The sequence below is a fragment of the Sander lucioperca genome, chromosome 9, assembly GCF_008315115.2.
Source record: "Sander lucioperca isolate FBNREF2018 chromosome 9, SLUC_FBN_1.2, whole genome shotgun sequence".
Lineage (NCBI taxonomy): Eukaryota > Metazoa > Chordata > Actinopteri > Perciformes > Percidae > Sander > Sander lucioperca.
Window position 1 is genome coordinate 11,402,447 of NC_050181.1, and position 27,923 is coordinate 11,430,369.

The window sequence follows — 27,923 nt, forward strand, 5'->3', positions numbered from 1 at the left end:
GAACAGGCTTGGACCAGCCAGTGGAAACAAAGGAATCCATGCGTGCCATATACTGAGTGTGATATCTGCCTGCTTTTATTAATTGGTGATTAATAATGCCTCTCTGTTCGTTAGCGCAGTCACCTCCCGTGCAGCCAAGTGTGTTGCTGCTAATATGCAATTATGCGCACCTTACTGCTCGTTACATTATACCTCTCCCTGACTAATGTGGCCTCCATGAGGAGAATAGAAAACAGAGTGAGCTGCAAAAAAGAGCTATCAATAAGATTCTCACATTCACTGTGTTACCTACACCTCTCTGGATGGAAAACAAAAAAAGAAGTTTCGTACAAAGTTCTCAATGTAACCAGGAGACTGCATTAAAAGTTTTACAGCATTGCAGAGACTGTTTTGCTCTTCCTGGTGTTTTTGTTGTAAAGCAGGGGTAATTGACATCACCATGGGGATGCTCTGTTGCTAGGCCAGACAAGCTCAGGCTGATGTGGTCCTTATCTATTGATTTTCCTGACATTTCCCCACACTCCACAGACTAGGCCAACATGTGAGAAAATATCTGATGCTCTCAGTTCATACAGCCTGTTTGTACAAACTCTGAGCGAACACTTGCTGCCCCTTACTGCATTGCAATTGGTAGGTTGATGTCACCATGGTGATGTCGGGGCAAATTCCTCTTAGTGATTGGTTGAGCTCTGCTCATTTGTTGAGCTGATCATTTTATGCTTTAGAATGATTACCTCAAAAAATGTCACAAGCTAGATACAATGTTACAGATTTGTATAAATCATACATTTTGTCTTTGAATTTAAAGATATCATCTAATGAAGGAATCACTGGTGTATGTTTTGAAACCTCCTAGCAAGTCTAGTCAGGGACTTGGGCGACCTGAATAAAGGTAGGCTCTTCCTGTGCTTCTGGCTATGTTTTATTGATATACAGGAGGGATGTCTCCTTTAGAGTGTTAATGCCAACCCTTGTTCTAAAGTGAAGCCCATAAATACTGGATGATCAGAATTAACCTCTGCATTACTCCACTTCCCCCTGGTCTCTGAGAAGTCACCAAGGCCGTAGGTGCATGCGCACCCCTGGTCTGATGGGGTTGCTTAGCAGTCTGACTGGAGGGGGGGCTTATGGGAGAAGTGCAAACAGACAGTCCTGCCATAGTAAAGGTCAGAGCTGCAACCTACACCTCTCAATTCCCAGCTTGGCCCTGATGGGACCAGGGTTCCAAGCGTGCCTAGAGATGCTTGTGGTAAGGGAGAATTACAGGGAGAGTGAAGTGGTGCGCTACTGCTGAACTGCATTGCTTTTAGAAGTTGTCAGCACCAATAGCAGTGTGAAGATTTGATCTAACTTTGTGTAGTGGCTCTTACTTAGTTTGTTTTTGGAATGACATGCATGCTGGGACGCCAGTAGCTATCATATGCTACTGAATAGGAGAGAGTCTCAATGTTGTTCTCAAAATTGTTACGCTTCATAGGTGTAGAGAGGTTTGTTTTAGAATACAAACAGACTCCAAAAGAGTACACCAAAAAGTTTTAGCTTTCTTTATGGTGCCCATTGGTGGTTTTACAAAGTACCATGTAACGAATTACTATCCTCATCAAACTTGGCTATGTGAATGGCAGACAGGGGAGGAGAGGGGAGGGGGATAGGGTTCTGAAAGGCCCCCCAGCGTCAAAGCCTTAATAATCATGTGAGCAGCGCTGGACTTCATTACCCTCCTGTTCGACAGGCCGAGTGCCAGCCTGGATTGCTGGCTGGCTGTGGCAAGGTCAACGGCGGAGGAAAAACCAGTTACTGTGTTACTCTGGAGCGGAATGGAGAGGGGCGGCCATCTGTCAGCTCAGGCCTGCCATACCCGCAGAGCAAATGGACACGGGCGGCCAGAGGAGAGGCCACAGACACCCATAGAGCTAAACCCAGTGAGCATAACACTGAGGCATGGACACAGATCCAGCCAAATAGATGGGCCTTGGTACTACTAAAACACATATATACACACACACACACACACACACATAGCGGAGAAGATAAGGCTATCTCCAAGAAATTTGGCAGCAGGTTGTGTGTGTTTATGCATGTTTGTTTTTAGTGTCAGCGCACTATTGGGCCCCTACTGTTTTAAGTCCAGATGGCAAACCATTTGATAAAAAGTTGATAATAGTTTTGCTTGGCTTGCCGACGGTAAATGTTTTAATCATAGTGTTCCCTTCTGGAGACAAACACCTTGTGAATCTAAATGCAGAAAATATTATCATTACCTTTAGACCACATTTCTCATTTCAGCTGGGACCACAGGCAAGTTAGGGATCTGGTGAAAGCAACAAAATAAAAACGCCGCCATTACTCTATATATATGCTCAGATGTCACGCTCTTCCATACCAGACTCTAGTTTTAGTGTTTCACCTTGCTAGTTGTTTGTCGGCGTCTGAGTCGCACTATGTGAGGAGGACCTTTACGATGCCCTCTGGCCAAAGTGGAAGAACCCTGTGGAATGTTCCAAAGCTCTCTAATAGGTTTCAGGTGCTGCGGGCCACCGGCCAGCCCCCCACCATCACCCCACTCTGTGTGTCTTGTGTGATAGGACTCCCTGCTCAACAGTCAAAGCACCGGCATTTCTCCTCTAAAAGAGAGGGCAGAGCTACGAAATGGATACCCATCGTTGTTTACTGTAAAATCTTTGCTCTTCTTTACTAGTCCATTGTTATTTACTCTTTCATTGGTTCACTTAGAGCCTTGTGCATCTCCTCTGACTGATTTTTTTGACTGACATTTTCTCTTACACATATGGTTGAAGTTCAGGCAGAAATGCAATTTGCATCTCTTCCGTCCCACAACTCAGCACAGCTGAAGTTCCTCCTTGTTTTCCCTCCTGCACCAAGAGTACCGACCCCCCGGCTTGAACGTCAACATGCTCCGGAAAACAGGGAGATGGTCCTGGGCGATTCCCCCCCACGTTAATGGAAATCACACAGGAACTCCCTGGATGAAAGCATTATTAGTTATTAAGGTTTAATGTTAATATCAGTGCTTATATGTTTACTGGAGTGCATGGTGCTGCTAATGTGGAATTGTCTGAGAGGTACAGATTTAGTAAGGAATTAGTGTACACCCAGGATTTAATTAAGGGGATCTATTTCCATCTTGTTAGAAAGAGATAATGTGAGTACTGCATGCATCATAGGTTACCATATTAAATGCTGCTTCCTGTAACAGCATTCTATCAGCTATAGTAGTGCCTGTAGTAGATTATAGAAAGGAAACAACAATCTATATTTGGCTGGAAGAATTGTATCTTTAAGACTGCTTAAAGCACATAGGCTCTCACTGTATACATGATACATTTTTAAATTTGAAATAATATTTTGTTGTATTTTTGTGTGTCTCTTAATGTGCAAACACAGTGCTTAAACACACCTGACATTCATTAGAGATAAAATTGTCACACTTCCATTTTTTCACGTCTCATTCCATTTCCAGCACGACAGTGGACTGTGAACACTGAAGCGACATGGCCTCTTTGTCTCTCCATTTGTCCCACCGCTGCCTAGAGACGCAAACCTTAAGCCACTCACTCTCTGATTAATCTTTAACATTTATAATTACTAATTAAGTTAGTAAGAGACTTTTAATGTAGTCTTCTTTCAATGGGGAGCAGAGAGGACAACAGATCATTAGCTTCAATAATGAACGCGGATGAGACACATAATGGCCTATGATAGGTGAATACTGACAGTTATAATAAATGAGGCGAGTATATGGGAAATGCTGTAGCACTTCATGGATTCAAAGGCACAGGGACACAAGGTGGTGACGTACTCCAGTAACTCCAGAAAGGCCTTAAAATATGAGAGATAGTTTGTACTAATTAAAACATATATCTGTAATACAGTCGAGTCTATATTAGCATGCAGTATGTATAATGAATATCTGCAGTGGTAATTGTGTCAACTCCAGTTTCAAGTACAAATTTTATTTATTCATTCACTCAGGTTTCATTGAGTTTTTGGCTTCCCTAATGTCTTCGGTGTATCTCATTATCACATTATTACATTAGTGTCTGCATTATACTGGTGGCTGTAAGTTGCTGCCCATTAAAAGAGTCATTTCATCTCCGTTTTTTTACCTTAACGACGATGCTACTCTGGCACATTCCGTGAGCCTTCCCACTTTGGGGAAGGTGCTTATGCCATAATGATTATTATCATTAAGAAGATATTAATGTGCTTAGTGTTTGCGACCCAGCTGCTCATCATGGCCTGAACTCCCTGCCGGGGAGTGGAAGAGAGCTGCTGCCAAAACGGACAGTGCACGTAGGCCACCGCCCACCTGTCCAGAGGTTTCAGGGTCAGTGGAGGGCACACCCACCTACCTCCCTGCCCTCTGCTGAACTGGAGGAGGGATGGCTCAGAACATAAAATTGGAGTAGATGAATTGTGTTATGTGGGATGACGATAAAAATGCGCTACTGAGTGAATTCAAGTGATTTCACCCCAGATTGTATCTTCCTCATATATAATGTCAACATACATATTAATTATAGTTATGTTACTCTGCTGTGAGGGGAAATGTGTGTTTTCCCTGCAGAGATACATGCCACATAATTATTCATTGAATTTCCATTCTTGCTATTATGTCAGGCTATTCTGGAAGCAGAAAGACTTTTTTGCATAAAATCTGAGTTTTTTTAATTAGTTGTTTAGTTGTGTTAATTGATTGAAAAACAATTCTTCACCTTTATTGTATTCTAAAAGAGGTACAGTGACAGGATGTTGTGTGATGAAGCCTCATATACACACACACACACACACACACACACACACACACACACACACACACACACAAACACACACAGATAGATGTCGTGGGGCTCAAGGCAGCCTGGCTCTGCCTCCTCCAGTCTCTCAGTTTCAAATTGCTGCTTCATTAGGACTTGGAAAAGAAACCCATGGTTACATTTAATCAAACGAATCGGTATGGCAGACCCACATAATCAATCACAATCCTTATCCAATATGCTACATTCTGTAACTACCAAGCTGGCTTGGAGAAAAGTCAATTATGGCCCCTCTTTCTGCTCCTCTGATGAGGTTGCTGTGATATTATACTGTTTCTGCAGTTGTTTTCATTATGCAAACATAGACTTTGTGCATCTTACACACACAGGCTGTTCCTATTCATACAGTCATTTCATAGTTTTCCTTTTTATACTGGTAGTTCTTGTATGATACACGGACTGAGGGTTTGTTGTAGAGTATGATGTGCTATATCTGGAATAATCAAATTAACTATTAATGTTTTTTGCTCTCCAACCAACACTTATGTTACACAGTCAGTGATGTTGTTCATATTTCATATGTTTTGTGTCCATATGGATCTGTTCTCACTGTCTCTCGTTTGCAGTTCTACTTTCTCACCCCATATTCCTGAATACATTTATATGAATGCAAACATGCACACACACACGCCCACATACAAAAACTATAAACATGCTCACATACTGTATACACACTCATCACTGAACCCATCAATCTGTTTTTTCTCCTATGTTCGTCTTGTGTGTTCTCCCTACCTTTTCATTTCTACGCTCAGTCTTGCACACAATCAATGCGCTCCATGTAATACACACAGGCAAGTAAAACACACACAAGCACACACACACACACAAGGTAGCTAGGTTGGTGGGGGCCATGGCTGCAGCTCTTCTGCGCAGTCCCAGAGTGGCTCCCGGGGCTCGGCTGCCAGTTGTTTGCCAGCGTCTCCGGGTGGAATTCATTCAAATTAAAGCGGTGGAATGAGGCCCGAGTCCCAGAATGCCTCGTCCCTCTCCTTCATCAGCATTCCGCCGATGAGAGTAATTAAAGCAGAAATTAATTCTGCTGTAAGCAGAGGAGCCACAGAATAACTGATATTAGAGGCTGGATGATGAATGCTTGGCATCAAGGGGGGTCTCAGGGGAGGAAGGGGAAATTCACAGATCTCTTTTTCTTTCTTTCTTTCTTTCTTTCTTTCTTACTTTATTTCTTTTTCAATCGTTCCACTTTGCCTCTCTTTCACTCTCTTTGCCCACTCCTGTGTTTTTATTCCTTTGGTTTATGTTGTCTACATTTCTCACGTCTATGCATTTCTCTCTGCTTACGTACAATTTGCCCCTTCTCATCTTTAAATTGTTTTCATCCTATGTAGCAACATTTGTCCTTCTGCGGCACCTAAAGATTGCCACTGAGAACCAAAGCCATTGGTTTTAAGCATGACTGAAGACATCGCCACTAAGCCTCCTCTGCTCAGTAACAGTATTTCACATTCTGTCAGCACTGGTGCTCTCATTTTCAGTCAACAGGCATGTTAGAGTGTATTGATGCTGCAAATGCAAGCGCTTTGTTGTTCGTCAACAGAGGCCAAAATGGAGATTGCTTTTCAGGTGAATTTTAGGGCACACTATTGTGAAGAAAATATAAATCAATGTAACTGTTAATCAGAATGTGAGCAACCATAGAAATATAAAATTATTGAATTAGACCATGTTTATAGGGTGGCTTGGAGCTAAACTCAGTGTATTATTTTCAACACCAACTGTCTTTTTACTCAGGCAGAGTTTGAGATTGAACCTTGAAGCTCTCCAGATGATGTGATATTCTACCCAGGATGATTCAATGATCCCCCATGTCCCCTGGCGCTTTATTTTTGGAATAGCACATCTTTAGCAAGAGCAGTCACAAGACTGAAAGACAAACAACTAAACTCATGAAACACTGAGGGTGGATGAGGCTGTCAGTGAGACTGTTTCCTCTCTTAGAATCAAATGGAATTGAACAAAGGTTAGCTCTTTGGGGCTTTATGGTAATGTGATATACGATGCTGCCATGGAATTTGCCAACGCATGTCTTAGCACTGTCTGACTCCAAGGAAGGAGTGAATGGTAATTACGCTGACCTCTGCCCCTCCCTCTCTTATTCTGCCCTCTGGGTAAAAAACCCGAGGAGGTAATAAACAATAGATAGATTTGTCTTGTTTGTATTGCAGCTGCCCCACTCTTAATGACACGCGAGATTGGTCTCTATTTTGAAAATAATACCTGCCAAGATCTGCAGGTAATTGTATTGTATTATTAATTGGTTTGTGCTAGAATATCTCAATCAGATGTAAATGAATGGAAGCTCAACCTGAGAGGTACTGACTGTTATTAAGAATTTAGCAGGCTGGCGTGGAGTTGAAACACAGAATGAATGATTAGAAACCATAAAGGGCCCAAATAATGAGGAGATGCAAACTGTAGACAGGGGCTAAACCAACCCCAAACCTGTTGATGAAGCCAGGTAGGGAGGCTGAAAAGCCAAGAAAGGCCTCACTGGCACTGCCCAATAATGCTTAGTCTTATCTATGGGGACAGACGGGCTGTCATTTTCCTGCTGTTTTTTAGCTAATGCTAATTATTTAAATAATATACATAATGGTTTTATTCTAAAATACAAGATATACTTTTTCGAATTTGCTATATGAACTTCAACATTATATACTTGGAAAAACATACTGTTCAACATATACATCTGTTCCTTAAAAAATAAGTTATTTTATAAGCAGCCATGTTACAGTGATACAAACAAACTAAATATTATTGCATGATGTGCTGAACCGTAATGCCAGTATTCAATATGGGATGAAAATAGGTGGAATTCATTTAGAATTGTGGATGTCTAATATTGCAGTGAAACTCAAAAGCATAATATTATTCCAACCCCAATCTTCCATGTCATTTGGCTGTTTCTCTTTCCACTCTCATTTTTTCTTTATTCCTTCTTTTGGAAAGATGATTTGAAGCATGAAGCAGAAATAGTATTCACGCAGTAAAGGCATTTCCTCTAAATTATTTAGTAATGGTGCCTTTTTATAGACATAGGGTTTACCTATGGACCTTACTAAAAGCTTGGTACACAGCAGCAGTTTTCAGAGGGTATCTCTGCAGTGGATCGTATTGCTCTAGTGCATGATATCTCTCGCTATCATTTAGAATGGCGATGCCGTTATGAAAAGGGAGGGCATATCTTGATGTCTGCCATCCTGGAAATGGCAGCAGCATTGTTTGTCTGCTTTGTTCCGCACACCAATAAAAATACACTCAAAATGAAACCTTGGTGTAACAATGACCTTAAACGCAATGACACTCTTTCCCATAACACTGTCCTGTCCAATAGTCCAGAACTCCCCAAGAGGCCTTACAGCAAGTCTAGGAGGAACCAAATGAGAGAGAAATCGATTACTTTCCTCTCTCCACTGTCTCTGCCCTGGCTGAATTACTGAAACAAGATGCTGCACTTAGAGGAGTCTTTGGAGAGGCAGAGAGAAAGAGATGTGAGGGAGAGAGAAACACTTTTAGGGACATGGGTGCCATTTAGACTAGGACCATCTTCTCACAGAAAGCCACTAAAAGCAGTGAATGATCCTCTTCCTGTCCCTGGCTGGGAGGCGGTTAGCCTCCTGTGGTTAAGTGAATACAGAACATACACTCAGGTTTGAGGTCAAAGCAAGATCATTTAAAAGAATCTTAATTTCTGAAGTCCAAGCATACCAATCATACACATATGACTGTATCAATTCATCCTTAACTTGAGCTAGGCATATTGCAATTAGACCAGGCCACATGGACCCAATCTGATGTTGTTTTTCAGATTTCCTAATGTCAATTGGGTGTTGTTTAACATCCACACCAGGTTTTATTGTCTGAACTATGAAGATGAAAATGAATCCCGCTCGTTTGGTAGACAGAACGTGGTGCTTAAGGGACCCAATCCCTGTAAGTGCCATTAACTGGAAATTGCCGTTCACATATTCCAGTGGTTTGATTAATTACACTCTCTCATGTGCTTTCATAAAGGCCCAATGAAATATGGGGAGCAAATTGCATTGTGTTCCTGTATCCTGTTATGTAAAAGCAGTTTAATTATTGACACATGTTTTGCCACCTGGCAGGGGAAGGGATGGTTGGACATGAATAGAAATCATACAATAGATGTTATGGACGGGTAGAGCTAGCACTTGAGATGCCATGTGTTTCCGTATCTGTGACTCATTTCATGTCCACGTTTTCACCTCGCCTCAGGTTCTCCTGCTGAATCAGAGCAGAAGTGATCAGCTGGATATGTCACAGTTGTAAGGGAAGCATTTTGTGAAAGTGACTGCCCTTAAAAGACCTGTTTAACTGTGCGGGAGGACTGCTTTTTGAAAGGTCTCATCTAATAAATATGTAGTTAAGGAGATCTTTTGTGAAGGCTGCACAGTCTCTCTGGGGGATTAAAAGATCACTTTGTGTGATATCTTAAGATAGCTCTTTTTGGATCTGTAGTACAGACTTAGACACTGCTTAGTTACTGACACACTGCTACTTTGAACTCAAGGAAGCAGTGAAGAAAGACAACAATCAAATTTGCAGTTTTACTATTAATGTCTTTATTCCCCTTTTCTCCCTTTTGTCTTTGTTCCTGGGCAGTGTTTTCCAATAGCAGTGCCCTCTACTGCCACGGAGACTAAATAACATCAGAGTCAGGGCAGTGCCTCCCTTCTGTTGTATCCAGTAGTACTTAGGCTCCACTCTACTCTGTATTCTACAGTGTATGTGGAGGTATTAGCTCATAAAACCCTCCTACTGTCATATGAACCCACTGCCGTCCCTGAGCTCTGTATGAACAGCAGGGCTCTGATACTTAGTCCCAAGCTGTTCCTGTTTGCCCAAAACGATCAGGCCTGGCCTCGTGCTCTCTACCTGCTCTAGTTGACTGGGCTGTGTAAGTTAGGTAGGCAGTCCCTGTCTCCATCCCCCTCCTCCCTCCCAATATGCACTTGGACCCGGGCTCAGGCTGCACCTTTTGTGTTCCACAGGGATAGGGGGGCCAGATGGAGGAATTTGATTAACCAGCAGTGGAGGACCAAATGTTCAATTGGATACAGAACCAGTTGGAAGGCGGGAGGGAGCAAGGGATGAGGCAGGGTAGAGGGAGAAATCTAAAATGGCTGGTCATGTGCACCGGCCAACACTTTCCAAAGGGGAGCCCAAACAGACACTGAGGTGTAGTAATGCAGAAGCCCTTTTCCAAGTACCAGCTGGGCCTTTTAGGAGCCTCTATCCCCACAGCAGACACTCGGCAGCCTCCGAGCAGCTTGACTTTACCATATGTGGAACTTTTTTATGCTCCACCTGGTTTCCCCAGGGGACCTGTGCCGCTGGGATGCCAGAGGCAGGTGAATTGCTCTTAATGCAAGACACTGAATCACTGGGCCAACAACATGAGGGAAGTGCCTAGGGAGTGGAAATGGATCTGCAGAAAGGCTGGCGCGGACTGGCGCGACCTTGGAGCTAGTGCCCGCTGCGTAGCCGAAAACGAGGCCGTGTAACGTGTCATTGTGCCTCCACTCACCACACACCTCCACTTTGATAATATTCACAATTGTATTTTTTTTACAAAGTGCTTTTTAAAAAATGGAAGTAAATCCATTTGTAAACCCTCCCCGCTTCCGTGTAGAGCTTTTGTACCTCTACCTATGTTTCTTCCTGTCTCTCCCATTTCCCTTTTAGCTGTTTCAGATAGCAATCTATTGATATTGATTTTACAGTATTGGTTTAGTAAATGCAGTGTGACTGTATTCTGCTATGTCACAATCTAATGTTTGCATGCTTCCCATGCAAATACTAATTTACTCAGCAATATCAGCTGTTGTTCTTCTGGTTAGTGATGGATTTTATTTTCCTACATAGTTTAGACCATCAGGATAGGTAGGTCAGATGAGGGAGATTTTTGCCTGGACAGTGGGGGTGTGGTCACTCTTCTGCCTGCACCTGTCTCACTGAGTCTGTGGCACAAAGCCAGAGGTCAGGGGTCACCACAGGGGGCTGTCAAGGTCAAAGGTTTATCACTCTCCATCACTCAGACCCTACAGTACACACAATCTGCCCAGTTGAGTTTTTTCTTCCCGCATTTTTTTTAATCCGTCCAAATGGCTCGGGCAAAACTCCTGACAGCAGCAAGAGAAACAAACTGTGGGGTGTGGAGCTCTAAGCCATCAGCTGGAGATTTCACTTTGAAAAGATTCCCTTTTACTCACTGCCCTTTCCACCAATCAGAGGGCCCAGAGCAGCTGCCCTCTGACCCTGCCAGCGGTTGTTGGTTTATTTTGTTTGGGCATTTTAGAGAGGATGGGGCTGCTTTTGACAGGTCAGGCAGCAGGACTTGGATGAGGTCTTTAGCAAAGACAGCCAGAGAGGGAGAATTTCACAGCTCGAGAAAAGACTCAAGCTACCCCTAGTTGGTGTTGCAGTTCCAGTATTACGCTCATATTGCTGTAGCTGTTGTCATATTCATTGAGACATGTGGAAAATGGCCCATTTTGGGGGGAAAAGAGGAGCCATTCATGCAAAGTCAATTCCATCAAGCAGACAGAAATTCCTTGATACCCCTGTTTATGCAGCTGTGCCCTCTGATCAAATTACACCAACCCTCTTGCAACACCCACACCTCCTTCTGCCCCTTTTGCCAGTGCCAGGAGCCTCAGATGGGTCTCCCATTCACCAGGGAGAATGGGAGAGGTGAAGAGACATGAGGGGGCACGTAACCCAGAGTTACACCTACCCGCAGCAGTAATTGGGGCAAAGCCACGGTGCTTCCATGGGTCAGAGCTGGGACCTGTCATGTGAGGGGCACATAGGGGCAGGCAAAGGAGTCACATCCCTGGAGAAGTACTAACCGTCATGCTGTAGCACCAACTCTGACAGACCGCAGGGAATGGACCCGCCGCATCGAGCCTGTCAGCTGTTCCAGCAGCGCAAAGCGATCGTGGAGCCCTCCACAGGGACTGTATTACTGAAAGCTTTTCTTCTCTGACTCTGTTTTATTTTTTGGGTGGGGAGGGCAGGTTTGCAAGTCTTTGTGCGAGATGGGGTTTTGAGGGGTATAATTGAGAGCACAGAGGGAGCTTCGTCTCTCCATCTTGTGATTTGGAGGTGAAGACAAGCGCCCTCGGGGGCCCCCTGTCAGAGCTTTTGGGCGCGCTCAGTGCAGACTTCAATAAAAACACACAAAAAGAATTCCCCCACAAGGGCGCCTGGCTGAATTGCTGACGCCAATGTAAAAGATTCCGTTTTCTGTGAATCATTTAGTACGCGACCCTGAGCTCTACACAACGTGACAATAACAGGAAACCCCCCTCTGTCCTCCTTATCATCAAAAAATGAAAACTGCAACAAACCCAACGAATGCCGAATGATTTTCTTCACACATACAATTTCACACATCGATCTCCCTCTGCCACTCCTCCATTTTCCTCTTCCCCTCCCACCTCTTACTCCTTTTTTCTTTTTTCCCTCTCACTGTATTCCTGTCATGACAAATGTCAAACACACTCCGTTAGGAGGGTGTTTTTTTCTTTTTGGTAACCAAGAGCTTGCCAAGTCGAATGTGCGCTGGGACAAGACTGCTGCGGAAGCATCACATTGGAGCATCAGCATCAGATATTTCTGTGAAAGTAACAGAAATGTTTGAAGGTGTTGTCACAAGCTCACAGGTTCCTGCTGTTTGTGTGCACCTGAGGGAAATGGCGCCTTCTCACCCCTTTTGTCTCCACCCTCCCTATTTATTTATTTTTTTTAACTTATTTCTCTGTTTAGTTGTTATCACTTTAATTGTAGTTAAGAATCTCAGCATGGCTGTTTTCTGTGGGTTTTGACAGAGGGGGTCGGTGTTGTAGTCAGAGTTAAAATTAGAGGAGTTGCTTTGCTGTGTGACTTGGAGACATGTCATCTTCTAGAAGCGGTGGGGAGTCTGTCAGTCATAGCCATGGTGTGTTTTAATCATCTCTGTCCCACTTGGAAGAGCGCTGACGGTTAGAGTGAGGGTTCCCTCCCCTGGACAATACCAGTATGCTAGAATCTCATACACTCTGATGTCAGACGTAGCAACCAGTTAAGAAATATGAGACGTTTCTTCCTCAAGTTAATCCTACAAATTCAATGGGGGAATCAAGCGATGTCTGGTGACGTTGACGACATATCACAAATGTGTTTGAAGGTTTTTGTGATCTTTCAAGCGATGTGACAGCTGGAAGGAGATTGGCAACAAAATAGCAGGAGTTTGTCACTATAATAAGAGAATGAGGCTGATAGAATAATCAAAACCCACGACATCTTAGAAGCTTAATGAGCGAGGGCTCCCCCCAAGCGAGCAATAATAATAGCGTTTTGTAATTCTATAGCCCTTTTGATAATACTCCAAGGAATTTTAAATAGACATTTCTTTGTAAAGCAAAGTAGGTTAGGCTGCAAATTATATTTCCCATAATGTAGCAATGATGACAGGCAGTGTGTCTTTACAGTACGTCGCTGAGCGACAATGTACACCCAAGCTGGGAAGCCATGAAACTGTGCGCAGATTCCCTTTTAACCCTGTGCATGACTGCCCACTGCGCTACACCCATCCAGCTCACTCTTCTTTAACCCCAGCCCCCATCTGAGCATGCTCCCTGCAGACCTCTCCAGAGATACGGCCTATCATTTCTGAGAGCATCCTCTGACAGTCTTAATGGACAAGTAGTCTCTGTGCAAGGCCAGAAGAGCTCTCGCTGAAAAGACCACTCTGGGCATGTCTGGGATAAGTACTGTTTTCTACGCTCTCGTCTAAGGCCCATGTGTTTATGGGCAGAAATTAAACAGAGCCGTCAGACGGCAGTAAACACGGACGAGAGGAGAGGAGATTCTTCTGATGCTGCACTCACCTTTAGATAAATAACAAAAGCTAAAGAATTTATAAAATTGGAAGAAATGTGTGACGGTGTTTTTAATCAAAGAAAAACACATTTAGATAAATTACAAATATATGCAAACATTGTGAAATGTAACTTTTGATTATAATATCCTTTCTAATTGCAGCTGGAGTGAGATTTACATTTAATGTTCACCAGAGTGACGTACGCCACTAAATTGAGCTTTAAACAGAAGTACTTAGAAAAATATTCCTACAAGCCCCCAAGCAATTAGTCCAGCTGCATGCCTTTGTCCACCTACCCATTGTGTTCTTTGTAAAAAAACATTCTCTTATACCTCCACTTACTCCATCCTTTGAGACGCCATTGGAAATCCAGGGCTTTAAGTTGAACCCACAGTTGGTTTAAGTGTAATGAAATGTGTGTCATGTCTCTGGCTCTCTCCCTCTGGCTCCCCCTCACCCCTGGCCCCCTGAAAGCACTGCCTTTGACAGGAAGGCCTCTGTGGCTTCTTCTGCAGTGATCTTTAGCCCCTTCAGGTCCCATTGCCTATTTCAGGACGTCCCTGCGAACCGTTCACACATGCTTCAGAGCATTGACTGAGTAGAAAAATAGACAGATAGATGGGGTGGAAGCCACGGACAGCTAAACCAGCCCTCTGGGAAATCCTACCCTGGTTCCTGGCCACATAAAAAAAAAAATAGATTTAGATAGAAATAGATACATTGATTGTATTTATTAGTTTTATAATATGCTTATTGAAAAAACACCAAGCTGGCAGTGCTTATAATACATGCTGTGGACCTAGCTATGTGCTTTTTTACTCTGCGGTTTACACTGTTTTTCTGTTATGTGAGTTCTGTCTTATATTGTACACATAATAGAAACTATGGCAACCAACATCAGGTGCTGTTTCTGCAAAAAGGACCCAAGCTGAGCCATTCCAAACGGTGCACATTTAAATTTGAACATGTATTGACTCAGTTCCTAGTATCTGTTTATTTATCATATATTCAATCTTTATGCAGATGAGGGCGAACAGATCATAATGCTTTTTTGTGAATGTGTGTATGTCTGTTTGTTCCCGTGTGTATATCTGTGCGTGGACGTGTGTCTGTGCATGGATAATGCAGCTTGAGAGAGAGTGTGCATGTCCACTATATTAGACAGAGCGTGCGAGGGGTGCCTCAGCATGTGTGTACTGCTGTCTGTTCAGAGCTCTCTGCACCAGCAGGGAGCGCCATTCCAATTTACCCATCAGCCACAGAGGTAGGGGGTAAAAGCGCGGGGCATCGCTGTCGGAGATTTCACATTCTAGGGACGAGATTACCAGTCAGGGGACCCCTGTGTGGAGGTGATGAGGGAGGGAGACTGCAGGGGCACAGTGTGGGGTAATTGGGGCTGTTGGGGGACGGGGGAGTGGTGAGATGGGGGGAGGGCAACACGACTCAACACCACCCTGGAATCCGTGGACTCTCTGTTTTCTGGGGAGCGTAGCTGCCAAGCTGCACATCTGTTTGACACCAGGCGCTGTGGTAAGGCAGTCAGGGGCTGTCTGTCCTGATTCACATCTCTTCGCTTAGTTTGTTCTAAGGATCTGGACAACTGCTGAAGCTTCGTCTCTTTAGAGAGTCTTACAAAACTTTGTGATTTAGAAAAAGAAAAAATAAAGGATGCAAGGATTCTTTCATAACAGTAAATTACTCATTCTTATGTTTGTTTTTTCGTTCTACCTACAGTACAACCACATGTACAGTAAAAGAGTTGTGTATCTTAAAACACAAGAACAAAATCATGGCATATAATCATCCTGAATAGTTACCTCAGACCCGTCTGCTGTCGACCGTGTTCACTCAGTCTGTGTTTGAGTGCCAGCCAAGTCAGCCATGGCTGCTCCAGAGGCCCTGAAGCCTGTTGGGAGACGGGACATTCCAAACAGCATAACTCATTCTTTACACCCTCCCTGCTGCCATTAGTTAATTATATGCAGGTGTTTTCCTTTCTCAGGTTTTAGATCTAATAAAAATGTAACCATAAGTACATAGAGCCAGATAGACGGTGAAAAGGAAGGGGGAAACAGTGTGGAGGAAGTAGCTGAATGTGCTGTGTGAAGCAAATTATTGCCCCCATGTAGATTCATCAGTTCTCCCTGCTGGATTAAGGAAGGGCCTTTCTAATGAAGTTCGCCCCGTCAAAATGAAGGGACTAATTCTGATTTAGCTGAGGTAATGAACTTCCCCTCTCCTAGTGAGAGCAGCACCATGGGGCGAGGAGAGAGGGGTGGTTGTGAAGGGGGCAGGGGCAAAAGAGAGTGGTGGCCAGAGAGAGAGAGGGAGTTAGGCAAGACGAAGACGAGACAGGAGAGAGACATGGAGCGAGGACAGAAAGATAGAAGGAAGAGAGGAAGCTAGGTAGAGAATGAGAAAAAAATTATGCAAAACGCCTGTCTCGTATTTGCTGAGATGTATTAAATTTCCAGTGCGGGTGCCTGTGTTATATAAAATTATGCTAATGTCTCGTGGCCCGCTGCGAATGGCGGCTTGCTGGTCCTGAGCATGCGTGGCTGGCCGCTACACGGAGCGCACTCAGTGGGACTCAGCTTTTCTATTAAGGAAAACCTCTAGACACCTGATGATGAATTCTCTCTCACCAAATGTTCCCCCTTTTTTGTGTCGAAAATATGAGCGCTTTTTTAAATGACTTTCGAGAGCCTGGCGTGGCACTCGCTGGCCTGCGTTGAACAGGGGGGAAGGGGGTATGAGGGGGGGGGGTCCCTCTGCAGCAGGCTAAGGGAGTCAATTAAGGCAAGCACTGATAATTATAAGCCGGCAGAACGCAGGGGCTGGCTAATTGTACAGTGTTCCATGCCGTGAGCCCAGCCAAGGGGCCTCTCCGCAACGCTCTCTTTCCCTGCTCCTTTGTGTGGACCACAGACCCCATAGAGCCACATACCTCAGCCTGACAATACCACAGTGAGGCTAGCGAAAAAAGCCAGGCATGTGCCCGTAATTAACTTTTTACATTCAGGCCACTCAATCTTTTGAGAGCTGAAAGAGATTCTGGTTAGATTCACACCTCATTTTTTCTCTCCTCTTTGCTTGCCAGAAAGTTTTTCTTTTTCCTTTTTACTGTTTCTTTGCTTGTTTGTAATTTTTTTTTCTTTTTCTCACGTGCACAGCAACTTTCTTTGAGCACAAGATCTTCGGAAAGTCACGGCGTAGCCACTTGACCTTTATTTCCTTCTAACAAGAAAATGCCTAGCAGTTTAGAATAGGCATGTATAGAGTAAATTAGAGCATTTCAGTGCAGAAAGGTGTTTGTGTGGCTGCAGGGGGTCCAGCACTCCCATGCAATCCATCTCAGCAGCCTGCACTGTTTGTCCCCAACGGACCTCCATACCTGCCTGCAGCTGCAGCGCCTACACATCATTCGTTAACAAGTATTCAGCTCTTGCCTTTGTTGTGTTGGATTTCTCCCTTCTCTTTTTTTTTCTTTTCTTCTGCCTCTGTGACCTACACACTGTTCATTTGACCGAGTTTTAGCCATGGTGGGTTTCAGCTGTAAGAATAGCTAGTAATGTGGTCCAGGCGAAACACAAAATGGCATCATTCAAAGCATACAGTAGCTGCTGAAACACCAGCTTCATCATGGTTTTACCAACTAGTTTCCCTTTGGCAGGCTGCAGACTGATAAATTACATTCAGTGCAGTTTCAAATCTTAAAGTATATATATGCACAACATTTGCAATAATGATTGGCCAAGGCCCTCCAAAATGTCATACAACACATATGTCATGACATATCTTGTGTAGGACTAACTTGTGTGTTTTTCTTACTCTTTTACTATGGGATTTGAGTGACATCGCACATTTACTTATTCTAGAATTTAAAAAAAGAATAGAATGAGAAATGTCAACATATAATCTGCTATTGAATGAGATGTAACTTGAAACACAAAATCAAATTTCCTCTGATATAATGCCATGCTGCCACAACACAACTGAGTAATAAAAGCTTCTAAACGCCTAATATAAGCCATGCATTAAAGTGCCCATATTATGAAAAAATCGCTTTTTCTGGGATTTGGGGTGTTATGTTGTGTCTCTGGTGCTTCCACACACATACAAACTTTGAAAAAAATCCATCCATGCTGTTTAGAGTGAGATACGGTTTCTGAATGTGTCCTGCCTTCAGTCTCTGGGTGAGCTGTTCAAAATCGGCACGGCTTGTGACGTCACAAGCCGAAACGAGCAGGCTGACCGCAACCATTAGCTCGTTAGCATGCTAACGCTAATGCTAACACTAGCATGCTACCTCGTTCTCAATAGCAAAGCACTGCTACAACACACACAAGTTCACCATAATCTACAAAAGAACTACTTACATGTGCGCCCTCATTTAGAAGTCTCCCAGCTAATCCTGCCTTGTAACTGACCGAAGTTGTAGAAACAGCCTGTCTTTTACTGTCTATGGAGCTAGCTAGCTGACATGATCTACATCTGAGCTACTGGGCATGTGCAGTGCAATCAAAGATAGTACAGAAGAAGAAGAAGAAAAGAGGTCTCACTCTGTAGCTAAAACAGAGACCAGGTGAAAAGAGGATCTGCAGCAGTGAGAGAGAGCTGTGTAGTACAACAAAAATATGGTGTTTTTTGAAAATTAAACCATGTAAACCTATTCTGGTACAACCTTAAAATACAATTATGAACCTGAAAATGAGCATAATATGGCTGCTTTAAGGAACACAAAGCACAGCATGTTCTTCATAAATACCAGGCTCGGTGTAGGAAGCGGCACATGCATTCATGTTGTCTGAACTTATCCTTTATACATCTGGGTTTTCTGGTATAAAATTATTGAACATAATAAGAATAATACAAATAATAATAATGGCTTTTTCATAATAACCCATTCCTGCCTACTAATTGAGCATAAAGTTGTGCCTTTTTTCTCATATGTTTCCAATATTAATGCTTCACCAATGACTTTTGGCTTTATTTTCTTTATTTGCTGCTTCAGAGTAAAAACTGAGTATTTCTAAACAGATGCACAGGGGCTCTTGGCAAATAACTCAAGTGGAACTGTCTGCTCAGTGTGTTTATGTTAGGGAGAAGGAGAAGTGTCCTTATGTTTTTGTCCCCCATGTTTTGTGAACTCCAAAAGGTGTTCTAGTCTGCTAAACCTTTTGTAACATCCATTCAAGCGTTACGCATGTTTATCTCGACACAAAAACCTGTCAGTTTGGTGTTTCTACCTCTGGCCCAGTAGCCAGGGGAGCTGTGAGGCGGTTAATGTAGGCGCAGAGTGGCTGATCCTAGCAGGAGCCTAGCCTTGCTCTGATTAGCACCTCCAACGAGCTGCCATGCATCAGAGCTGACATTCTCCCAGATCCATGTTCCCCCACAATCCTTTGCTCTTGCTGTGTGCGGGTGTCACCACCACTGACATGTCACAGCCAACACCTCACTCCTCCTTCTCTCTCTGGAGGTTGGAAAACAGCATCAGGCATGCACCGAACTTGGGACCCTGACATGAGGGCTTTGGTACCTCGCTTAGCTCATCTTTTACTTTTCACTTGCAGACACAGAATGTGTCTTTTGCATTCCCACTTCCCCACAGGCAAACTGGAGTAAAGCTTTCCCTTTCATGCTGCGGTAGTTTTCCAATCTCTTTAATTTTATTAGCTAGCACTCGACCACATTTCCATCACTGTTCGTGTAATACATTAACACTTTGATAGAATGGGGTGAATTTTCAAGGTGCCATGATTAAATCTTGTACTTTAATTTTGACATTTTGCACTTGATTCACTCTGTCCGTCTCAAACTGTGGAGGCAGGAAATAGATATTAGTAATGTTCCCCCCAGGCGCCAGTTCTCCAATCAGCTTTGGTCCAGGGGGAGTCCATCCCTTTGCGCTCCCACCTACCACCTTCCCACCCCCATCTGCAGCATTCTCCAGGCCTTAATGGGCCTTGTAGTACTTCTGAAATGAGTTTGTTCCTTATGAGCAGTGCGTCTACCTCAAGAGAGCACACCACACGGAGGTGGAGTCAATTTGTATTCACCCATAATTCCCTGGGCCTTAATCACTCTGATTTTCCCCCCATTATCTGTTAATGGATAGTTCCCGCGGAGAGAAGAGAGAAGTAAACCCACCTACTGTTTACAGGCCTGGAGCTGTCTACTCTGCTACCATCCACAATCCCATAGTGGGTTGTATATACAGCAGTGAGTCCGTTGAAAACCATATTAACATACAACTCCAACATCAGGCTGAATATTGTGAAACAGATGGTAGAACGGAAAGCAAACTCTTGCTAAAGGTGAAGTTCCTCATAAACAAGATAGCTCCGAGCTGGTATGTCTGCTTTTATGGCAACTTTTGGCAGTTTAGAAACTTTGTATTGCCAGTTTGACTGGACCAACTTTGATTACTATGGTAGTTCTGTCTCCGGCTTTTCCAAAACAACCCATTCCTGCCTACTACATTTTCTCAATTTGTTCTCCCACTTGTTTACTCATTACTTTCAGCAAAGAAGTGCCTTGACTGATGTCCTTAATATCATTTGTTAGAGTGTGCTGCTTTGGCAACACAAGCAGCATGGGTCCCTCTAAGAGTGAGCTTCAAAGAACCATTCACTATCCCCCAGAGAGGAGTGTAAATCTAAGTATCAGATTTTTCTCTTCCGAAGCCAAATGCTCAAAGTGATTCTGAATTCCCCTCTAATTCAAACTGCTCCTCAACAGAGTTGTTTAAATAGAGTAAGGGCCAGTGGTGGCGTTGGAACGGAATAAGCTGAGGGAGAGTTTTTAATTAAGCAATGTCCTGCGTTATACTTAACTACACACTATTATCAGAAAGTCTTTAGTTACTTTAATTTCAGTCTTTTACTCACTGTCAGCTGATGGCTGTGCATTTGGCACTAAGCAAACGAAGACGTCTCTATCAAATGTACACACACCTTTACCGCTGCCTTAAACGTACGGAATTCAATATGCTGCAGCTGTGCCGTTGTTACATAAAGAGTTCCCTAAACTATGCAAGCCAGACCCGCATGCCCCAATGTCCCAAACAACCTTCAATAGGACATGAACTTCAGCCTGGATAAAAAGTAAACAGCGCAGAGAAATAAAGACCATTCTTTTTTAGAGTAGTTTTTCCACTCTGCCTTTCCCTCTCCTGTCCTCCACATGGGAGAGATATTAGGCGTTTGTGTTTTAAGGAGCTGTGAAATACATAAACCATGAGCCACAGGAACGCGAGGCCCTGTGGATATGCAGATGGGCTTACTTTGCTGGTGTCAGGGATGCTTAGAGGGAGCAGGCACAGGAGCCGTTCTCATCTAAAGGATTTTCTTAGGAGTGCAGAGGGACAGGGTGGTGGCAGCGGAGAACACTTGGGAGACTAGGAAACAGAGAGTCAGAGAAGGGAGAGAGACAGAGATGAGAATAGAGAGAGAGAGCTGACAGTCCCCTGTGGCCCTGTAACTATATCCAGAGTCTGCTCAGTGCATAGAGAGGGGTGGGAGCCCACGCAGGGCCATACTGATTGGGCAGCCCTGGAGAAAGGCTGGGGGAGCGACAGGAAGTGACCTCAGCCCAATGAGGCAGCTATAGGGGCGATCGAGCTGACTTCCTCCCTTGGCTCTCACTAAGAAACAGGCTGCCAGCTTGATTCAACCGCTGTTACACTGCTGAATACAAACCCAGCCCTACACAGGCTGCATTACAGGGGCTAGCAGAGCACAATTTACTCATAACAGACTCACAGTCAAACCTCTATTGATCCCTCATTCTATTTCCTTTTTCCATCTATTTATCTACTGTATATATTACATAGCACTCTTTCAGTTTAGAGTTCTTTATAAACATATGAAGAACTATGTACTGACAAAAATGTAAACACATATTACTGTAAATATAGTAATGTTGTATTCAATATACTGTATTCCAAATCAACAACTTTTTTTAATTGTCAACAATTCCCATTAAAACACCAAAACCAACACTGAATTAATCCTCCTAACAAGTATTGTGCATGTAGCCAAAGATATACTGTAGCTCATTGCTCTGTGCCATAGACTTCTATTGTTTCCAAAAACTATTACAACACATGAATGAGCCCCACCTGTGCACCAGGTAACATGTTGTTACATTACGATGAACATGGGCAATGTTGTTTATTTTGAGTCAATCCCAAATACACCATCCTGCTTGCACACCAAATGTGTATTAATCCACGAAAAATAGTTCCCAGCAAATGCACGATTTACTCCTGTTTTAGTAATGTTTGGTAAAATCTACAACGTCCAACTGTTTTAGGGAATTACTGCTTCTTTTTAAAAAAAAAATTAAACTACATATTTGCGACTTGTTTTTAAAGGTGTACTTATTTAATGGGAATGAATGGGTTTGATGCCAAGAGCCACATTCATGGTAGGGAAGTTGAAACATAATAACACATTGTTGGTTTTAATCCGTTAATGGTATTTGTTGGCATAAGAAAAATATAGAAGAACACCAGCCTTATTCTTCAAATTTTGAAGCATATTGTATAAATATCTCTATGCCACTTTCCCTTGATGCACCTGCTCACAGACATAAACACACACATGCATGCACACAGGGTCAGTCAGGCAGGTGCAGAGTTATCTGCATAATGAAGCAGGCCAGGTCTCCAAAGGGACAGCGTTATGCACTAGGGTCAAATAAGGGGCTGCGCATATGGCAGAAGAACAGATCTGTGAACCCTGCAGCAAGCTTAACCTTAGTGTACATCCTCACACAGATAAGCAAACTGAATGGTGATCAAAGAGGGCAGTGATCCTATTGCGTAGATGCACTTGTGCCACCCTCCTCCCCCTCTCTTGCTGATGCCTGCTGCTACACTCGGACACACATGTAGGCTACAGAATAGCTCATCTGTAAAATGTATGATTGCAGAACATATCATCAACTCAGTCCCTTCCAAACTACTATGAGCTGCTTTGATCGGCCTTTACCTTTGACTAGACAGTCATGAGAGCACGTAGTCTGTTAGCTTGTGCTGATGCACAACTTACTGTATGTTTTGTCGTTATGTTGTAGACACCACCTAATGCAATATGCAATGCCATATGTTTATGTTATTGAGAAACGATTGTAAAAGGACATGTGGTATTGTGTTACAGGAGAAAGTTCAAGTTTCTTTTGGCACTGCAGGAAATGTTTCCATTCCCCTCTCTTCCTACAAATACCAGGGGTCGTTGGGTTGCAGTTGTCACTATTAGTCAGAATCAATAGGTGCAGAGATACTACAGTACCTTTTTATATACCAACGTATCAGGTGAGCATAGTAAATTGAGTAAAATGAGTGAAAAATTTAAAAATAGAAAATTGATGGTGAACAAACAGTGATACAAAGCAGTTCCTTCCTCTACATACAAACGTAACCCTAAACAAAAGGTTTGTTTCAGGTGAGCTTTTAGTGGTCAATAGACAAAAAAAAAAAAAAAAAAAAAAAAAGGAAAAAGAAAGGAAATTTGCTGGTGAACAAAATTTACAAAGCAGGAAGTGCCTTGCTCATTGCAGGTTTGTATTGTAACTATACTATATTTCTATTGTATAGCAGCAGTTTTTCAGCAGACATGTTTTGCCAAATTTGCCTAAAGCATCTTTGATTAACCCTCTACTTGGATCCTCCAGGGCTCAAGCCGGGCACAGCTGGTTAGGTGGACTGTTTATTCATGCTTCTGGTACCCAGGTCATATGCGGTGGGCACTGGGCTGTAGAGACCTGGGGATAAACCCTAGATGAGTCCCTAGTGTATCCACCCCACCTCCTTGCAGTAGCTGGCCTAATGTCAGGGTTGGCAGGAGTTTGATCGAGCACTAGTCCGGCCCCATGGCAAAGCGTATAGGCCTTTTTTATTGACGCGCTGGAGATGGGCAGTTCTCTGAAAGCCTGAGTCAGCACATTGTTGTGCTCCAAATGAGTGTGTAGGTTCACAGTCTGAACGACATTCATTTAAACTATCAGTGGCCTCGGCTGAGGTAGTGTAATGTTTAGATAGACGTGCAGGGAATTCTAATGCCAAGCAGATAAACTGGGAATCTGTCGTGCTCTTGAAATAACTCGTCGTATTACTGTATTAAAAATGTCGACATGTGAACATGTTGTAAAGGAGAGCTGTTTTGGCAGCCTTGACAGTCAGTGTACACTGAAGAAGTGATGAGATGATTTGGTGACATAAAATGAAGGTTTCAGAAACAATTTTTTAATATTATTTTAGTAATAACACTGAAAATCTGAATGAGACTAGTGAACTATTCTTTCTACATTATTTATTTTTGATTCACCTTTCAAAGCACAAATGATTGTTTCCTTCGTTTAGACGTCCTTCAAAATCTGTTGTAATTTGCAGACGCTAAAAATAAATGATTTTGCATGTAAGTTATTCTAAATGAGGACGCTCACCGTGTTTTAAGTGCAAGGCCTCCTCTGAGTGATTAGAACCCTGGCTGGTCATCTAATTTATGCCTGATGGGTGCACATCACACTTTATATTATTTCCTGTCTCATGAAAATCACAAGCAGGGGTCTTTGCAACAAATGTGTTGATTTAAATTGTAAAAGAGGAAAAGGCAGAATGAGACCTCTGCCATTCATGCTCTGCTTATTTTCTTTCTGATGATTTTCTGTGTGTTTTTGTTGTTTCTTCTCTGCAGAGGAAGGATTGAACCATGAATGCAAGCTCTGTAGTCAGTCATTCGACTCACCAGCGAAACTTCAATGCCACCTGATTGAGCACAGCTTTGAGGGCATGGGAGGAACCTTCAAGTGTCCAGTCTGCTTTACAGGTATGCATTGTGCATGTGTTTGTGTCCATAAGAGTGTGTATCATGGATTTGCAACCCAGTGGACTGATAGAAAGATTTGAATGGTAGAGTTGTTTTTTTATGTACATGTTTAGAGACATTTACATTCTCAAGATGCAAAGATTTGCATTTCCGTGTTGTCTTTTTTTTATGTGTGAAATGGCAAATGGGTTCTAAATGAGTTGGGGAAAGGTCAAGCAAGCAGGTCTGCTAAAGCTGAGAACAGTTTGCTGCATGTGGCTTTTTATTTAGTCAAATTGCCTCCAAATCAAGGCCAAAGAAGTGTCATGAGGTGAGAGTTGGGGGAAGAAAGAGAGCAGGGGGGAGGACAGTGTGAGCTGAGGGGAGATGGGGGATGGAGGAGTGGGGAAAGAAAAGGAGATGTGCTAATTGTGGATGGCAGTGGTGCTGATAGCTGTAATGATCTCATCTGTCTCTGTGCGTGGAGGTGGAGGGACCGGACTCCTCCTGAGAGGATAGCGCCCTCCTTCAGTGTCAACAGGGTTAACTATCTCTATAATGAAATCTGCAAAGTCGTTAACTTCAGCTCTTCACTCTTTCTCCTTTCTCAGCTCTTTACTCTTCTTCGCACTTTTTGGGTCCTCAGCTCATTTCCCTCTTTTGCGCTTCCTGCAACAGCAACACCCCCCCCCCCCCCCCCAGTTGCTCAAAAAGAACTAATTTGTCTCCCCTTCTTCACTAGTTATACCAATTAGCATTTATTGCCTCACATTTTGCATTATGCTCAAATATCTTTGTTCCACATTTCTTACCTCTTCCTCTACCTCACTGCTCAGCTCCTTATTAATTTTCCTCATCTCTCTTTCTCTCTACTCCCCTCCCGCTACTCCGCTGTACTTCTCTTATTGCTTTTTGGGCCTTATCTCTCTTTTAGCAGAAGCCTATTGATATATCCCCACCCCGAACCCCCCTTCCACCCCTCACAGGGGTCTGGGCATTTAATATACAGAGCATGCCTCCTTCATCTGAGCCTTCATTTTCCACCGCCGGCTTTGACAGACAGGTCCCCTCTCTCCCTCCGCGTCCATATCGATCACGGCGCATGAGAGAGGGATGCTGGGAGGGAGAGGGGAGGAGGGAGAGACAGAGTACACCCTCAGGACAGTGGTCGCAGAGCAGACAGATGGGCAAAGGCCCATGGCGGTGGGGAAGGCAGGCTGTGGAGAGCATGTATGGACTGAAAGGCCTCCCTCTGTTGGGGATGCAGGGGACAGGCAGACTGAAGTCAGAGCACTCGGAGGAAAAGGAGGAACTCAGAGTTTGGCTGACAGCTGTCCTTGAATATATTTCTTCAAGTTGAGCCTGGTATAAAGTAGGGAAAAGACACTACTTTTACACCCTGACATACACTAACTTGCAGTTTATTGTTAGATAAATGTATGTAGTATGTATGTGTTCAATTTCACAGATTTTTGTTACTTTTAAGACATATACAGTCATGCAGCAGCAGTATTCAGATCTTTTACCTAAGTAAAAGTAGCAATAAAACAAAATGTTCACTGACACAGTATTTCATTTGTTTTCATACAATGTCTGCAATTAAAGTGTGATTAACTTCTAATGGTGTTTCGGAACTCAGAGCACTTAGCTAAGGTTAGGGAATGATTCTGGTCTTGCTTAAATGTTGTAAAAGTCAACATTGCACAACACAAGACGTGTTTATTTTATTTATCCAAAACCACGATCTTTAATTAACCGTAACCTTAGTGGTTTTGTTGCACACACATAACCAAACAGGACTCAGGATGTCAACACCTGGTTGCCCATAAAAAGTAACTGGCAAAACAAATTGGTAGTGTACAAAATATAATTTCTAGGAGAGAGTTGTAAAGTAAAGTTAAAGTAAAAGTAGGATTAAAAGTATATACAGTAAGTATTGTCAACACAATGAATATAAGTATTAAAATATACAAATAAAACTACACTTGACGCAGAGTTACTCCCCATACATGTATATACATACTATTATGTACTGTGATTATTATGCATTAACACATAAGCAGCACTTTTATGTTGTTTGATGAGATGCTGTTGATTGTACACTATTCCAAAAACTTATTTACAGATTAAAATGATCCCTATTACAGACATAATGAGTCTGAACATAAAAGCAAACTTTTGATCAAACTAGGTGGTGCTGGTAATAGTGGCTGGGTCATTGAGCTCACTCAATTTACAAAGTTACTCTTTGTTCAAAAGATCATCCCCACTCTGTGCCAATGTGTTAGTTTGATATACCCCCCCACCCCCCACCCCCGTGACCCAAAAACTTGGTGGGAGGCAGGGAGTGATTGTCATTCTTTGACATACCTGATTATCCTCAATCTGCACCTAAGGGAAGGGAGAGAGGGCAAACCATACCACAAAACAGACGGAGGAAAGAACGGGGAAAAGTAAGTCGTAGACAGTAGATGAGGGGAGACAAAATAGAGGAGAAAAGGAGACAAAACTTGGAGGAAGCTGAGAAGGTTGCAACTGGCAAGTTTGGATGTGAGATGAAAGGGGGGAAGAGAATGAGGGAAAGAGAACTGTGTAGGGGAGGGAGGGTAAATGGAGAGAGGTCCATAAGCCCCTGGATGATGAGAGGGAGGCTGACTCTCCCAGGACAGATTTGACAGGTTTCAGAAGTGGGGGAGCCTGCAGCTAGAAGTGTCTGCCTGCACCCTTAGGAGCAGTAGTGAGGGCTGGTGTGGAAATTGTGATTGGGAATATGTGCTTAAGACAAACAAAACAGAAGAAAGTGTGCCTGATGAAAGTGTCTGTGTGTGTGTGTGTGTGTGTGTGTGTGTGTGTGTGTGTGTGTGTGTGTGTGCTTTTCTTTTACTTATGTCACAGTGTGAAGTACAACTTGAAAAACTACAGGATGCAAATCGGCAAGAGTTTCACAAATACAGTAGTTTAATTGGCTTTTTGTTTAGTCGCTGCCCACGTTCTGCTGTGTGTGATGTTAGAATTATGACATCTTGCATCCAAAAAAAACCGACATGGGCATAGCTTTAACTCAAAAAATCGTAGTTATCAGCTTATAGCTCCAAATCAACTTACACAGCCGACTTGTTTGTGCTGCTTCAGAACACTTGGATCAGCCTCTGCATTGTGAACTCTTGGATTAAACAGAAATGAACACATGTAGGCTAGACGAATAAATAAATGAAAAGGAGAAAGGGGAAAAAAGGATAAACTTTATTCCCTCCCTGCACAAACATCTTAGTATTGGTGCAGTGCAGCCTGCAGAGAGCACCACCCTGCCAAAATAAAGATGAGCTGGGGCCTGTGGTAAAGGAGACGTCTGCCATGGGC

The 27,923-nt window shown here is 43.2% G+C and overlaps 1 protein-coding gene across 8 annotated transcripts in view; it reads left to right on the forward strand.

Moving 5' to 3' along the window:
- LOC116046048 (zinc finger protein 521) overlaps positions 1–27,923 on the forward strand; it is a 91,216-nt gene that overhangs the window by 47,879 nt on the left and 15,414 nt on the right. For all 8 annotated transcript variants that reach the window (XM_031294184.2, XM_031294183.2, XM_031294177.2 and 5 more), the window contains one exon: positions 24,453–24,584. In XM_031294184.2, the coding sequence (XP_031150044.1) occupies positions 24,453–24,584 (132 nt within the window). The remainder of the gene's footprint in view (positions 1–24,452; positions 24,585–27,923) is intronic.